The sequence below is a fragment of the Molothrus aeneus genome, chromosome Z (assembly GCF_037042795.1).
Source record: "Molothrus aeneus isolate 106 chromosome Z, BPBGC_Maene_1.0, whole genome shotgun sequence".
Classification (NCBI taxonomy): Eukaryota; Metazoa; Chordata; class Aves; order Passeriformes; family Icteridae; genus Molothrus; species Molothrus aeneus.
Window position 1 is genome coordinate 18,837,652 of NC_089680.1, and position 13,533 is coordinate 18,851,184.

The window sequence follows — 13,533 nt, forward strand, 5'->3', positions numbered from 1 at the left end:
TTATTGTCCTTCTTGAAGTGAGGACCCCAAAACTTGACACAAGAATATAGGTGTGGCCTCACCTGTACTGAGTACAGAGGAAGAAGAACTTCCCTACTCCCTCTGGATGGACTGTTCTTGATAAAGAACAAAGGCTGGGATGCCATTGGCCTTCTTGGCCACCTGGACACACTGCTGGCTCATGTTCAGCCCATTTCTCTTCATGGCTGTGTAAATTACTGAAAATATGTTCTCTTATTTGTGACATTACATACTTGTACGTAGTAGTTAGTGTTTGGTGGAGATTCATATGCTTTGTCTGGAAACTGGTGTTCCTGCAGTGTACTTGATACTATCTGCTGTGGAAGACAAAATGCAAAGTTGGTATTCAGAATAATATGCATAAAGAACTCAAAAATTCTTCTAGGTAGAAGGACACCCAATCCAGGAATAATGTAAAAACATTAATTTTCCTTCTACCACGCTGTACCACAAACAGCACCATGGAAAATAATAGTCAGAGTCAAATAGAGTCAAAGTCAGACACCATGCTGAGATAGCAATTTTTTGAATTGCTGGATCTCTGGAGGTGACCATATCTGTCAGCTGGAAAGACTGCAACAACACCAAGAGATACATTTGCTACGAGAATAAACTGTATTAAGTGACTTGAACAAAGTAAAAAACCACTGGGTGGCCAAATCACAAGGTTTGGCTGTGGGAAAGCTTTCTTGCCTCACTGAACACCTTAAAATAGATAAATTGTCTGTTAAGCAGCTAACAGTATGGTCTCTGGGGGTCATGATGCCTGCTTAAAAACAAGAATAGTTATTGCTGACCCTTAATCTGCATGGCAGGAAAGGTTTGGCCGAGCTGAAGTTGAGTCATCTGTACTGCAAACAGATGATAGATGGAAATGAGGTTATTCCAATGAGAGACATTTGTGAATGTAAGCATAAGTTTACTAGCTTCTTATTAAGCTTGGATACTTAGGGCTGTAAATCAAGTTATAAAGACACGCCAGGGCTTGGAAAAAACAGCTATGGTGGAAGGACACATGAAGAAGCAAAATCAGTTATTTTACAAGCTATTTCTGTAAGTGTATGCAGTTTTAAGTACATACATACACCTCAGTGAATTTAGGAGTCAGGGTTTTTTTTCATAAGTTTTTGCTGACCTGGGTCATAAATTACTGCATCAGTACTACAGGAAATGCCTGAAGTTTAGTGAGCCTTTGGTAAAATGTGCAAAAATTCCTTTCAATTGAAAATACATTTATATTTTTCATTTGAAAGAGTTCTAAAGTCTTAGTCCTGTTCCAGGCTGCCCTTCTTGCTTTGTAGATCTCAGCCTATCTTCATAGGACAGGTGCTCCAGCTGTCTGATCAATTTGGTGGCTCTTCTCTGGATTTGTTCCAGCAAGTTCACCACTTTCTTGTGTTGCAGACCCCAGAACTGGATGCAGGGTTCCAGGGGGAGTCTCACCAGAGCAGAGTAGAGGGGCAGAATCTCCTCCCTTGACCTGGCGCTCACACCTCTTCTGATGCAGCCCAGTGTGAGATGGGCCTGCTGGGCTATCATTGCACACTCTTGGGTCATGTTGAGCTTTTCATCCACCAACATCCCCAAGTCCTTCTCTTCAGGGGTGCTCTCAATTCATTCTCCATCTAGCCTGTGTTTGTGCTTTGGATTGCCCTGACCCATGTGCAGGACCTTGCAGGTGGCTGGCCTTGTTGAGCTTCATGATGTTTCCACAGATGTGTGTGGAAGCAGGCTTGTTTCTCAAGCCTGTTAAGGACCCTCTGGATGGCATCACTTCCCTCCAGCTATGTTGACAGACCCCCACACAACTTGGTTTTTTGGCAAATGACACTGAGGATCTTCAATTGTGGTCAGTAACAATTTGCTTAGAAATAACACATGTGGATCTGTCGACCTCAGAGCTTGGCTAACAAGCTATGCTCTGAAACCTTGAGTGGGTTTTTTTGGCACTGCTTAAAAGCTGAACACAGTTTAGCCTCAAGTTAATGGTCACTCTGGAGAATGGCATCCCATTTTTTCACTCTGGAAAATCTTACCAAGATTCTTTGTGTAGGGACTGCTCAATTGCCTAAGTTATGTATGGTATTTACATATACATATATATATATATATATAGAGAGAGAGAGAGAGAGAGAGAGAGAGAGATAGATATATATATAGATATACACATATACACTGAACCTTTTCTGGTACACTGTCATTGCAGATTAAGAATTTTTACTTTATCTCACTGAGGCCTCTGGTGCACTCTGTTACAGGTAGTTCCTCTGGGATCTACCTGTAGAATAGCAGTACCAACATACAGAAGTGAATTTGTGAGCTGTTACTGGATATTGATTACAGGAGGGAAAAAAGGTGTTGCAAAAAAAAAAAAAAAGCCCTGAAGTGTAAAGATGAACGAAGGGATGTGTTTACAATGAGACAAGATTGCTTTTCTCATTGATAACTGTATCCCATTTATTGTATTCAGTAAAGATCCAAGGAAAGGAGAAAAGTTTCTCTTGCCCTTCAGACAGTATTTCCTGGCTTGCTCTTGATGCAGAAGCTCATGATATGACCAGGTAACAGGAGAAGGTAACTTGGACAAAATATGTCTGACATTGGTGCTGATCATAAACTACATTTTTATTGGCTATGCTGTATGTTGCTTAAGGTTGGAGAGGACTGGCAGGAATGTCAAGGAATGTCCTGATGGTCTGCAGAAGCCACTGAGTTTTGATAGAAACCTCTTAGATGGTCGATTTTGTCTGGTCAAAGCAAAGTTTAAATAGATTATTTTCCCAGAGGGGTGAAGTGGCTGAATGGTGTGGCTGTAACCTGCCAGGTGCTGGGAAAGAAGCTGTGGGTGGTAGAAGCTCTCTGTGGTAGAAGGCAGAGGACAGGTAGACAGGTAGAAGGAACCTTTTATTTTCTCCTCCCCATTTCTTTAGAGAAACAGATGAATGGGAGAGGTGACTCCCTGCAAGGCAGGTGCCTCATACCTGTGGCTCTTTAAGCCTTATGAATTTATTGCTCCCTTCAAACTTCATCTGGGATTCTTTACAGATTAAAAAACCCAAAAAACCCAAAACCAAACCAAACCAAACCAAACCAACCAACCAACGAAAAAAAACCCAAACCAACCAAACAAACAAAAAACCCCAAACACACAAACAAACAAAAAAAACACCAACCCCCCCCCAAAAAAATTCCAAAACTAGAAGAGAAAAAAATAAAAATCTCCACCGTGGTCAGTGTGCTATTTTGCCTACAGTAAGAGAAAGATTTCCTTGTGTAAACTTGTATATAATAAAAACAGAGGTGCTCAAACAAGCTTACATTACCATAATTTATTTCACATTAGTAATGAACATTGTAATAGATGTATTTTAAATAAAACATGTTCTATGACATTTTACATGGGGTTTTGTTATATTTTTGCCCTTATTTTTTCACTGTTACTGAAAAAAAATCTATTTACCATTTTTTTCTTGTGGTTGTGTTTTGCCTTTTCTCTGCCATTTGAAATAACAAGAGGAAGATTCAAAATAGTTGCACAGCTGGTTTCACACTGATATGTTAAATCTATTACAAAAAGATAGCACATAATTTCTTAATTTTTAAAATTATATTTCAGATACCTCTTATATCTACAAATAAAAAGGGACATTTTCCATGGCCGTCTGCTGTGTTCCTTTTCTGATGCTGCCTACTTGGGTGCCTGTATAGTCCAAGGTAAGTATGAACAGGCTTCTTTAAATACTTCAGTCTTATGTTGGTTCTATCAAATAAGCAATGCAAAAGTTGTGACTACAGCTTGCAGTAATTTGTTGTTGTTTTTGTACTGTTTCCCTGTATTGATATGCACTGTGAAGTAAGTAATTCAGCCACTTAGCCAATGAAGTGGAGCTTAAAAAATTAAACCAAAAAAGTTGTCATAGCATTTTAGTGAAGAAGTATGCCATCATTGTTAGATTCCACTTACCAAAAGAGAAAAACTCCGTTCTGAATCCTGAATGGAAATGTAGCTTATTCTGTTTGAGTTAAGCAGGAAGAAGTGTCGTTTGATGCCCTTATGTTAAAGAAGACCTGTATGATGGAATCTCTGACAAAAATAGAAGATGTAATTCAAGAGGAAAGAAATTTTAGTTTATTTTCCCTAGCTTTTTTTTTCCCCTCTCTCTCTCTCTCTCTCTCCATCATTTCCTTAGGACCAAATTCAGAAAGATGTCTTGAATTGTACAGAGACAAATAATCATCTTGAAATGTCTGTTTAGGGAAACCATAAGTGTGAAAGTTCCCTTTATTCTGCCTTAAGGTGAACAAAGCTCTTAATGCATTAGAAGGCAGTGTATCCACACCAAAACTGAGCCCAGCCCTTATTAAATGAGACTCATTCAGAAAATTAGAACACCAAATGTCAGGTTTGTGTACCTGAGTGACACATCTTTTAGAAGAGAAACCAAGTCCTGCCCATTACCTTGATTAACATTGTGGACTGTGTTTCTCTGCTAGAACAGAATTAGGACCATTAGGACCAACAGAATTAGTCCATGCCACTGTAGATAAATCATGTGAAACGGGGGAGAATCAGGAATCCATTATTTTAGGTCTGCCTGGTACCAAAAACTAGATACTCAAAGGGAAACATTGCCAAAGGTTCTGTTTTACAAAGCATTTTCTGCCACAGAAAATAGTTCAGTATTGCTAATTAATGCAGTAGTTAATAAACCATTGAACTTCTCTTGAAACTCATTGATTAAAGTGACAGATATAAGGATTTTCTTGTCTCAGTTAATTATAACTGAAGAATTTCTTGAGACATACTAGATTCTTACTGACTGTGGAAGTACCTTGAATTACAGTGCATTTACTGACTTTTTTTCCCTATTAATTAATGTTGCAATTCAATTTTTCTGCTTTGTTTTTTGTTTTGGATCTGTTCAGCTGAGCTTGGTGATTATGATCCTGATGAACACCCCGAGAATTACATCAGCGACTTTAAGATTTTTCCAAAGCAGTCTCAAAAGCTTGAGAAGAAAATAGCTGAAATGCATAAAAATGAATTCAGGTAATTTATAATGCTGTTTGATAAAGAGACAGCTAAGAAATACTTTTATCTGTTTCCAAGTAGCGCATGTTAACTTAGGAGGCTTTGTTCCATGAATTATAATAGAAGCTCTACCAATATGCTGTCTGATAGGCTGTATTTGAGAATGTGGTTTCAGCTCAGGGGGTTTTCTTTGCCTGTTAACCTTCATTAATCATAGCTGATTCCTGCATGACTGCTGGTAATTTAGACTTAATTTGCTTGAAATGTAGGTCTGGTTAGTGGGAAGGGCTCTCATGATCAGAGCTGCTCTAGCTGATTAGTGGAATAACATCTTTCATTTAGGTAGCACATGTTTCTTGCTCAGAAATTTCTGTCTGTAGTGTAATTCTAAAATTCTTGGTAGATATTGACCTGATTGAAACTATAATTAGGTTATTTTATCTGTTGGTGGTTAACATAGTGGTGAATTGCACAGAAATGTATTTAAATAACTTCCTTGGAAGACTAAGGAGGTGAGATCCAGAACTCTCTGCATGCTCTTTTTTCTGTCCTAAAGTTGCAGTAGTGCAACAAAAGGCAAAGGAGAAAACAGATAGGTCAATAGTTTGATTTTTAAGTTAAATGAGTTTCAGGAGAGAAGGAGCAGTGAGCTGCGCAACTATACCCTCTTCAGGGTTCTTAGTGAATGACATGCAGAGTGTCTGCAGGGAGATTTCATGAGGCCCTTGGCATCCTGCTTAGGTGAGGATGGTCCTCAGAACACGGGGAAAGGCACAGGATGTGCAGAAAATCAAATTAAATCAAATTATTAATTACATAACTAGAAGGATATTTTTATGGAAAGATTACAAGGCCCTTTGCACTTGCTTACCCTGTGTTCTGTTTTCATATTTCAACAAATGCAAAGAAAGGAGCAAAATTCCTTTTCAGGAGAGTTAAAGCTTAAAACACTTTTTATTTCCAGAAGCCTATAAAAGATATTTCGGGTAAAGTTCAACACTCATGACAATAAGCTTGCCAGTATTAATGTGCCTTTTTTTTTTTCCTGAAACCTATATACTTTCTTTGTATTTCTTTCAGTGAAATCATGTTTTAAACGGTTTATATCTAACATTTTTTAAAGCAGTTCAGCCTGCCCAGTACACAGACCCATAGAAACAACATTTTAAAATAAGAATAACTTATTTTACTGTCAGTATTTTTCCGTACACTGTCTACAGATTTCCAAAGGATAAATTCAACCTTTAAAAAGATATTTCATCAGTTAAGCCAAGGTGCTATTGAAAAGTCTGATTAATTCAGTCTTTCATTAACAGGCTCATGCTTTACTGAAGTTAGGAGAAGAGATGGAAAGCTGGTGGGACGGTGCTTGTTGGTTTTCTATTTTGTAACACTGGCAGAGATGTATTTTTCTGTGTTGCTTTGCTTTTTTATGAATGTGTAATTCTGCATTCTTTGTTCATGCAATCATCTAGTTCTCCTGTTATGAATAACCAGACATATTTTTAGCTCATCTTTTAAATCCCCTTTCGTGTTGGTATAATCTCTCTGATCCTGTGACAGTAAACTTTGTAAACTTTCACACGGGTCCCTCTGGAATTTTCCAGGTCCTGAATTCCTTCCATCAGTGGTTGCTCAGCACATGAGGATGTCCCTGAATTTCTTCAGTATTCTTGTCAAGGGACACCATTCATTATTGCCTTTTGGAAATCAGATGACTGATTAGGCTGACTTTTTTTGCTTGTGGATCTTCTAGTTCCTACAAAAAAACCCAACCCAAACCAAAACAAACAAAAAAATCCCCACCAAAAAACCAAAAACAAAACCAAAGCAAAACACCCAAACAAAAACAAACTTGGAGGTGTTTGAGACACATCTATGTTTTATAGCACAATTCTTCTCATATATTCCATATATTCTTCTCATATATTCTCATTATATGTTCCTTAATTTGCTTTTTATTCTCTATTTTACCAATTTTAATGTTATGAATTTTAGGCTCAGTGGCTCATAGCTCTTTGTGGCCTTCAAGAACTGCCATCTTTCTTTTCTGTTTTCTTTGCTTATGTCAGCTTCTTGTGTGCCTTACCTATTTGTCTATTATCAGAGAATAAAGGCAGTTTCAGAGCTGTCTGGGTAGCTGCTGTTTGGTAATTTCCCACTCTTTGTTTTCCCCAAACTGATAATCCTCTAATATTTTTTACATCAGACATTAGCCAGTCATTTGTCAGGAAGTTTTACCTTTTTATGGATATTTAATTACATGGATCTCTATTCTAGCAGTACAAATTAATAAAAAATATCTGACATATAATGAAGTATATAGAGAGGGTTCCAGTACTAGATGATCAGATTTCGGTATAACTAGCTGGAAAAAAATTATAGGAAAATATGGGCTTCCCTCTGGCATTGATTAGCACATGTGTTTCAATATGTTCAATGCATTCTTCAGGAAGTCAAATTTTCTGATAACAATTAATATTGTGCTGCTCAGTGAGTATTTTTAAGAGTTGCAAGGGGTCCCTCAGGTCTTTTCCTACAAGGTATTCAAGTGACATGTTAGCTGAACAGATGAGACTGAGAGCCTTTTTAATCCAGCTGCCATTCATCTGCCTTCAGAATTGTAATCTCACACTTTCAGCTCTGTGAGTTTTTTTCACATGTGTAAACAAACAAAGATGATGACATCTCTCCAGCACTGGGCTACCATATCACCAAAGCCCTGGGGCTTGGAAGAGGCCAGTTCTTCTCTGAATCCTGTATCAATGTCCTTAAGACCTGTTCATTGGTCCCACTTTTTCTTCTGTCCTACAGAAAGATGGAAGAGCTTAGCTTTAGAAAGGAGCATGAAGATCAAGAGGGGAGTGTCTCAGAAGCAACAGTAGGGTACTGTGACAGCTTCCAGTGACTCATTCAGTTTTATTTAGAAGCCTTTTTTAATTGCTTAAAGCAGATGTATGACAGGGTATCATTATTTCTTATCAGTTTTGGCAATGAGGTCATTACTGGATTTAACAAAATATAATCTGTTGTGTGACTTTCTGTTGCACTTAATTGCAAAAATATAAATGTAACAGACAGAAATTCATGGCAGGTTTGTTGAGTTGTGATTGTCTTGTGAATTTTTATTCTTCCCTCATTAAGGGAGGGGGAGCTACAGAACACAATAAAAAGACAGAAGAAAAAAATACCTTCTAAAGAATTTGATATCAGGTCTTATGTCCTTTAACAGAGTTTTTTACTCTGATAAAGTTCCCTAGTTTTGGAAAGATACCTTTTAGCCAGAGCTCCCAAAGGCTAAGCAGCAGAAAATATAAAGATTTCTAAGGGAAATATTGACATATGTCCCTAACAAGGGAATTTATGTTTATAGGACTAATCTTTTAGTAGAGTTTTTCCTTGGGGTTTTTTTTTTTTTTTTGTTTGGTTAGTTTTGGGTATGGTTTTTCTGGGGGAAGTGGGACTCTTTGTTTTTGTTTTTCTTTTTTTAAAAGAACTCACTGGTTGAAAGTAATTTCATATGCCATTGGAAAACTAGTATTCAATTTTTAGTTCTGATATGAAATATTGCACCATATATTTATGGAAATGTTATGCAAAAGGCCTTGAATTTATCTGAAAGCCCCCCACAAATATTTACTTTTTCAAAGTTACATGACCTGTTCAAATGCCTGTTTTCAATGCTGAACTCATATAGGTAAATATAAGGTGTTTTTATTCCCTTGGATGGTCAATGTGGATGCAGGCTTGAGGTATCTGAGTGTTACTGAATAGGCTTTTGTTTCTACTTAGTATATCAAATGATTTACAGGAATCATATGTGAAAGACTGTCTTTTGGGAGTAGAAAATTTTCCTCTGAGGGTGTGAAATCACTGCCATTTTCTGATAATAACTATCTCAAAAATGTTAAGATAAAGGGAGTATTTTCTTGAAAACCAGAGTAGCAAATTATTGCTTGTCTTTGATCCAAGCTAAAAGGGAAGTGTTTTTTAAATTTGTTTTGAAAGGCATATAACATTTTTATCCTTTGCTGTATCATCTACATTGTAACTACTCAGTGAGGATTTAAGCGCGTTCCAATTTCCTGTGCTCCTTTGACTCTTACTGTGTTCTCTTAGCCATCCCATCAGCTCCCATGTGGCTTTTACAGTGGTGCCAGCAGGAGCACAGGATATTCCAGTCTCCACCAATGTGGCTCTCCAGCTCTTGTGCAGCTGTCAATGGAGCATCTGGCAAGCATAACTATAAATGTTACTGTCTGAGTGCAATCTAGGAGGCTGTCCTAAAAGACTTGGCAATGGTTGCTAGAAAATGCTTTTCTTTGTGGGTGTTAATATAATTTCATTCAAGATTAAACAACTTCTTGCATGCTGTATACATTGAAATTCAGCATACATTGAATACATTAAAAAGCACTAAAACTAAATTTTGATTTAGCTAATCCAGAATAAGGTGGATTTGTTTCATTTAGGTGCTTCTCACAATTAAAAGTTCATATTATATGGTTTTATGCATAGTGCTGGTGGCCCACTCATGTACACTTTAAATTTAGCTTCTAGTAGTACTTTAATCACTTTGGTATCTAACAACCTCGTGTACACTAAGGGAATTTAATTCAAAGGACAGACAGTACGTTCCAAAACTTGCAATTCATTTTACAGAAAACAGAAGCCACTTTTCTGGGGATCAAGGATCTGTTGAGGTTTATGTGGAGCTGAGGGGGATGTTTGGATCAGAGCAGGGCTTGGGCTACTGCAGGGATAAGCGCTTTCCAGACCTCAGGACCCAAAGTATTTTTAGTTCCTGGTTGTACAAAATATACTGAGGGCTTTGGGGGGCTGAGTCCAGTGTCTTCTTCACTTCAGCTTCGGTATCGCATGCTGCCTGAATTTTCCAGTGAAGTAATTTAGATTTATCTATCAGGCCGTATGTTGGCCACTATCACTGCTTGAAAAACAACTAATTCTCTAAGTATCAAAACATCATTGTGTGTGGTGTAATAGGTGAATAATTTGTTTCTATTCTGCTACATTTTCCCAGTGTTTTCACTCCAGGATTCATATCAGTTGTAATCCGGATGAATCAGAGAGATGGTTGGAATGTAATCACCTAGTCCTTTCCCTGAAGCATTCCGTGTGTGCTGATTTCCTCAAAGCTTTTTTCTTCTGAACCATATTTCTTCTGACAGAAGTGTTCTTAAAACCAATTCAAATAATGGAACTGTTCTTATAATTCTGATTTCACTAACTAGAAAATAGTAAGAGTGAGATGTTGTTTTGTTTGATTAATGTTTGCATGGTAAAGAGAATATTTCCAGAAGCTCTGTGCTGAGGTGGGAATTTATTGGAAGAGGCAGCTGTAGCAGTAATCTAGAGAAAGGGACTTCACAGACAAGAGTTGTCTTTCTCATTCTCATTTGGAAAACTGAAAAAATGTATCCATACATGAGATTTTTCTTTTTATCTAATTCCAGGACGTATTCAGTAGAAAGGATAATCTGCTTGGGATGAAAACACTTTAAAATTTATGGCAACATTGATAATTTTTTATCTTTAGGACAGATTTTTCTTGTGTCTATGTGCACTTGAGCATGAACTGCATTTTTTTACTTCTTTATTCCCTGGGAAGACTGGTCATAATGCTGATCTGCAAATGTCATTTTTTTTGTCATGATAGTTGTTGCCTGTCTAATGGTGAAGTTTTGATTCAGGTTCTACATACTTAACACACTGATATCTTCAAATGCCTGTCTGAAATTTTAAAATGTACAGATTTCTTCATCAGCTGGAAGGAACTATTTCCTCTGCACCCTCCTCCCTCCTCACCTCTTCTCTGTTTGGAGAAGGCTTTATGGGCTAGATGTGTCTGATTTACAGATTTCTCTGTATCATGGGAATACATTTTAAATGAATATTAGATAAATTAAAACTGGATCTCTTCTGCAAATAAGTTCTGTCTTTGAATGCGCTTAAAGCTGTCTGTGTGACTGCATCAATTTATGAAGTAAAGCTGAAATACAAATGTCTGAGCATAGACATCAGAGACATCATCTCAGTCTGATCTCTGAAGGTGCAGAAGTAACTTGAAACATTGTGGTAGAAGGAGTTATGTAAGTGGCACATACCATCACAGCATGCATGCATTTAATGGACTTGGTAAAAGAGTTTGATTCTTGTTTTAAAGTGGTTATTTTGGTCTTACTGGGATTCTATCTATCTGTGAGAAAAACAGCTTTGCAGTAAAAGTTAAAATTGATATTAAAGTGTTCTGCAGCTTTCTAAGATTAGAATATTTCAGCAATCTTCAGCAATTCACTTACTTCCTAGCTGATAATATTTCTTACCATATACAGACATATTTAAAGGCTTTCCTCTGCTAGTGCCAGATTGGGCTGGCCTTATTATTCTGATAAATTGAACTACAGCCTACAATGCAATTTCACTTACCAGTGTAGTCATTTGGTGCTTTTCTTTGAGATTTTCACCACTACTGTGCTATTCTTCCCACTGCAACTTAAATATTAGCAATCATAGCAGGTTTATTTCAATGACTCATAGCACTATTATTGTGATGAAAAATAGTAGCAAAAAGACTTTATTTAAAAACATCTCCACTATCTACCAAAATATTCTGCGCTTAAAGTAAAAGTTGATCAAGACCATTAGCAATTTAATTTTATGATAATTGGAGTCTCAGCTACATGTAAAAAGATTTAAAGATGCAACACCAAAAACTTATTCACATGGTAAGCAATTCTGTGTTCAGTGTACTGTGCAGCTAAGTGTGCTGATTCTTTAGCAGAGTTCTTGCATTATTTTAGGTTAGAACCCTGGGTAACTCAGTTCTGCTGAGAGATGTCCTCTACAACCTCTGGGATATAACAGCAAGAATATTTAATAGGAAGACATCCTTCTTGAAGTTGTTACTGCTGTCTCTCCTGAGATCACAGTGAAATATATCCAAGATTGCAGGGCAGGGCAAAGAGTGGCTGATGGAGACTGAGCCTGTGTTGTTTAAAGCATTGTGGCTGGTGTCCCTGGTTTGCATGGAAGTTAATATGTAACATCTCTAGAGGCCAGACCTTTATGTACATATTTATGTGCGGTTTTATTAAAACACATTAATACACCTTACAAAAGGTAAATGTCCAGAAATTAAACATAGCTAGGACATACTCTAGGAAAGTATTGCTATTGTATTCTGCAGCAAGTACATTTTCTTGACGTAGAGATAAGGCAAAAGGAAGGACTGTAATTTTTATTACGTTTGTTAACACTAGTATCTCACAGCACTTTATAAGTCAGTAAGAAAATCAGAGAAGATAAATCAAATTACCTCTCTAATAGCACTCAGGAACAAGGAGGATGAGAATAGTATTGAAAATGCTTTTTCTTTGCTGTTTTTGCTACATTGTTTTCTTTGTCAAAGGGAGTTAATACTCAATCCTCTGGTATTTCATCCTTAACTTGCACTAAGATTTATGACTTTAGTATGTAACAGCTACGTACTTCAAAGGAAAGGTATGAAGGGGAGAAACTTCTGGAATGAATTCATATTGGCAGTGAGTGAAGCAAATAGACCATCACTGTGACACATCCTGGAAGTTATTTCCTGTTGAGCTTCCTTGCCCTTTGGGTGATAAAAGGAGCTTTTACATCCTCTAGTGCATACTTCTCATGAGCCCCAAGTTAAAACAGAGTGTGTTGCATACTTCTCAGTGTTCTGTTGAAGTATTTGTTTCATTAAAATTTTATTAGGAACTTTTGGATTAATTTGATTAATTTGGATTATTCAACCTAGAGGTTGAATAATTAATTCAGAGCTAATGGCTGTGGAACTCTAATTTCACCAATAATCCACTTTTTATCATTTGTATGGTATGCAGAAACTTTTCTGAGTAGTAGTTTCTTTTTTTTGTCCTGTTCAATATTTTTGCCATGCAACAGATGGATGCAGAAGTGCCTACAACATATAGAAAGGGAATATATCTTTCCCCTAATGCTGAATTAATACTGAAAAATAAGGTCAAAAGCAATAAATGCACTGAGACTTGAATTTCCTGAGAGTACTGAGTTTCAAAAAAGCAAATATGTATTGCCTAAATATTCCCAGTTTTTCCACTCTAAAACACTTGCATGAGTGAGTACACTATAAATTCTTGTGTAGGTCTGTTTGTTGTATATAGAAATCTTAAGGGCTTTTTAACAAAGCAAATCAAAAGCATATCTAATGTTAGAACAGTGATTGATTAAAAAAAAAGTTGACTTTGCTGATAGGATTTGTTACAGTTATATTTTTATTTAGTAAGAAAAATTTCATTACTAAGTTACACACGAAAAGCATATTATCAAGGCTTAAATGTTAATCCTTTGATAAGAGATGAATGAGGATTTTTTAATTTGATATTGTCCTTGACTCTTGTGCTTTGTGATGTTCTTTTAAGGCTTTGCACTGTAGCCATTTGATTAGTCTGTAATTG

At 36.8% G+C, this 13,533-nt stretch overlaps 1 protein-coding gene across 1 annotated transcript in view; it reads left to right on the plus strand.

The window, feature by feature from the left end:
• The window catches only part of FRMD3 (FERM domain containing 3), a 130,422-nt gene that overhangs the window by 89,684 nt on the left and 27,205 nt on the right, over window positions 1–13,533 (plus strand). Inside the window, exons 5-6 of the mRNA XM_066569459.1 lie at window positions 3,638–3,735; window positions 4,948–5,071. Of these exons, the coding sequence (XP_066425556.1) occupies window positions 3,638–3,735; window positions 4,948–5,071 (222 nt within the window). The remainder of the gene's footprint in view (window positions 1–3,637; window positions 3,736–4,947; window positions 5,072–13,533) is intronic.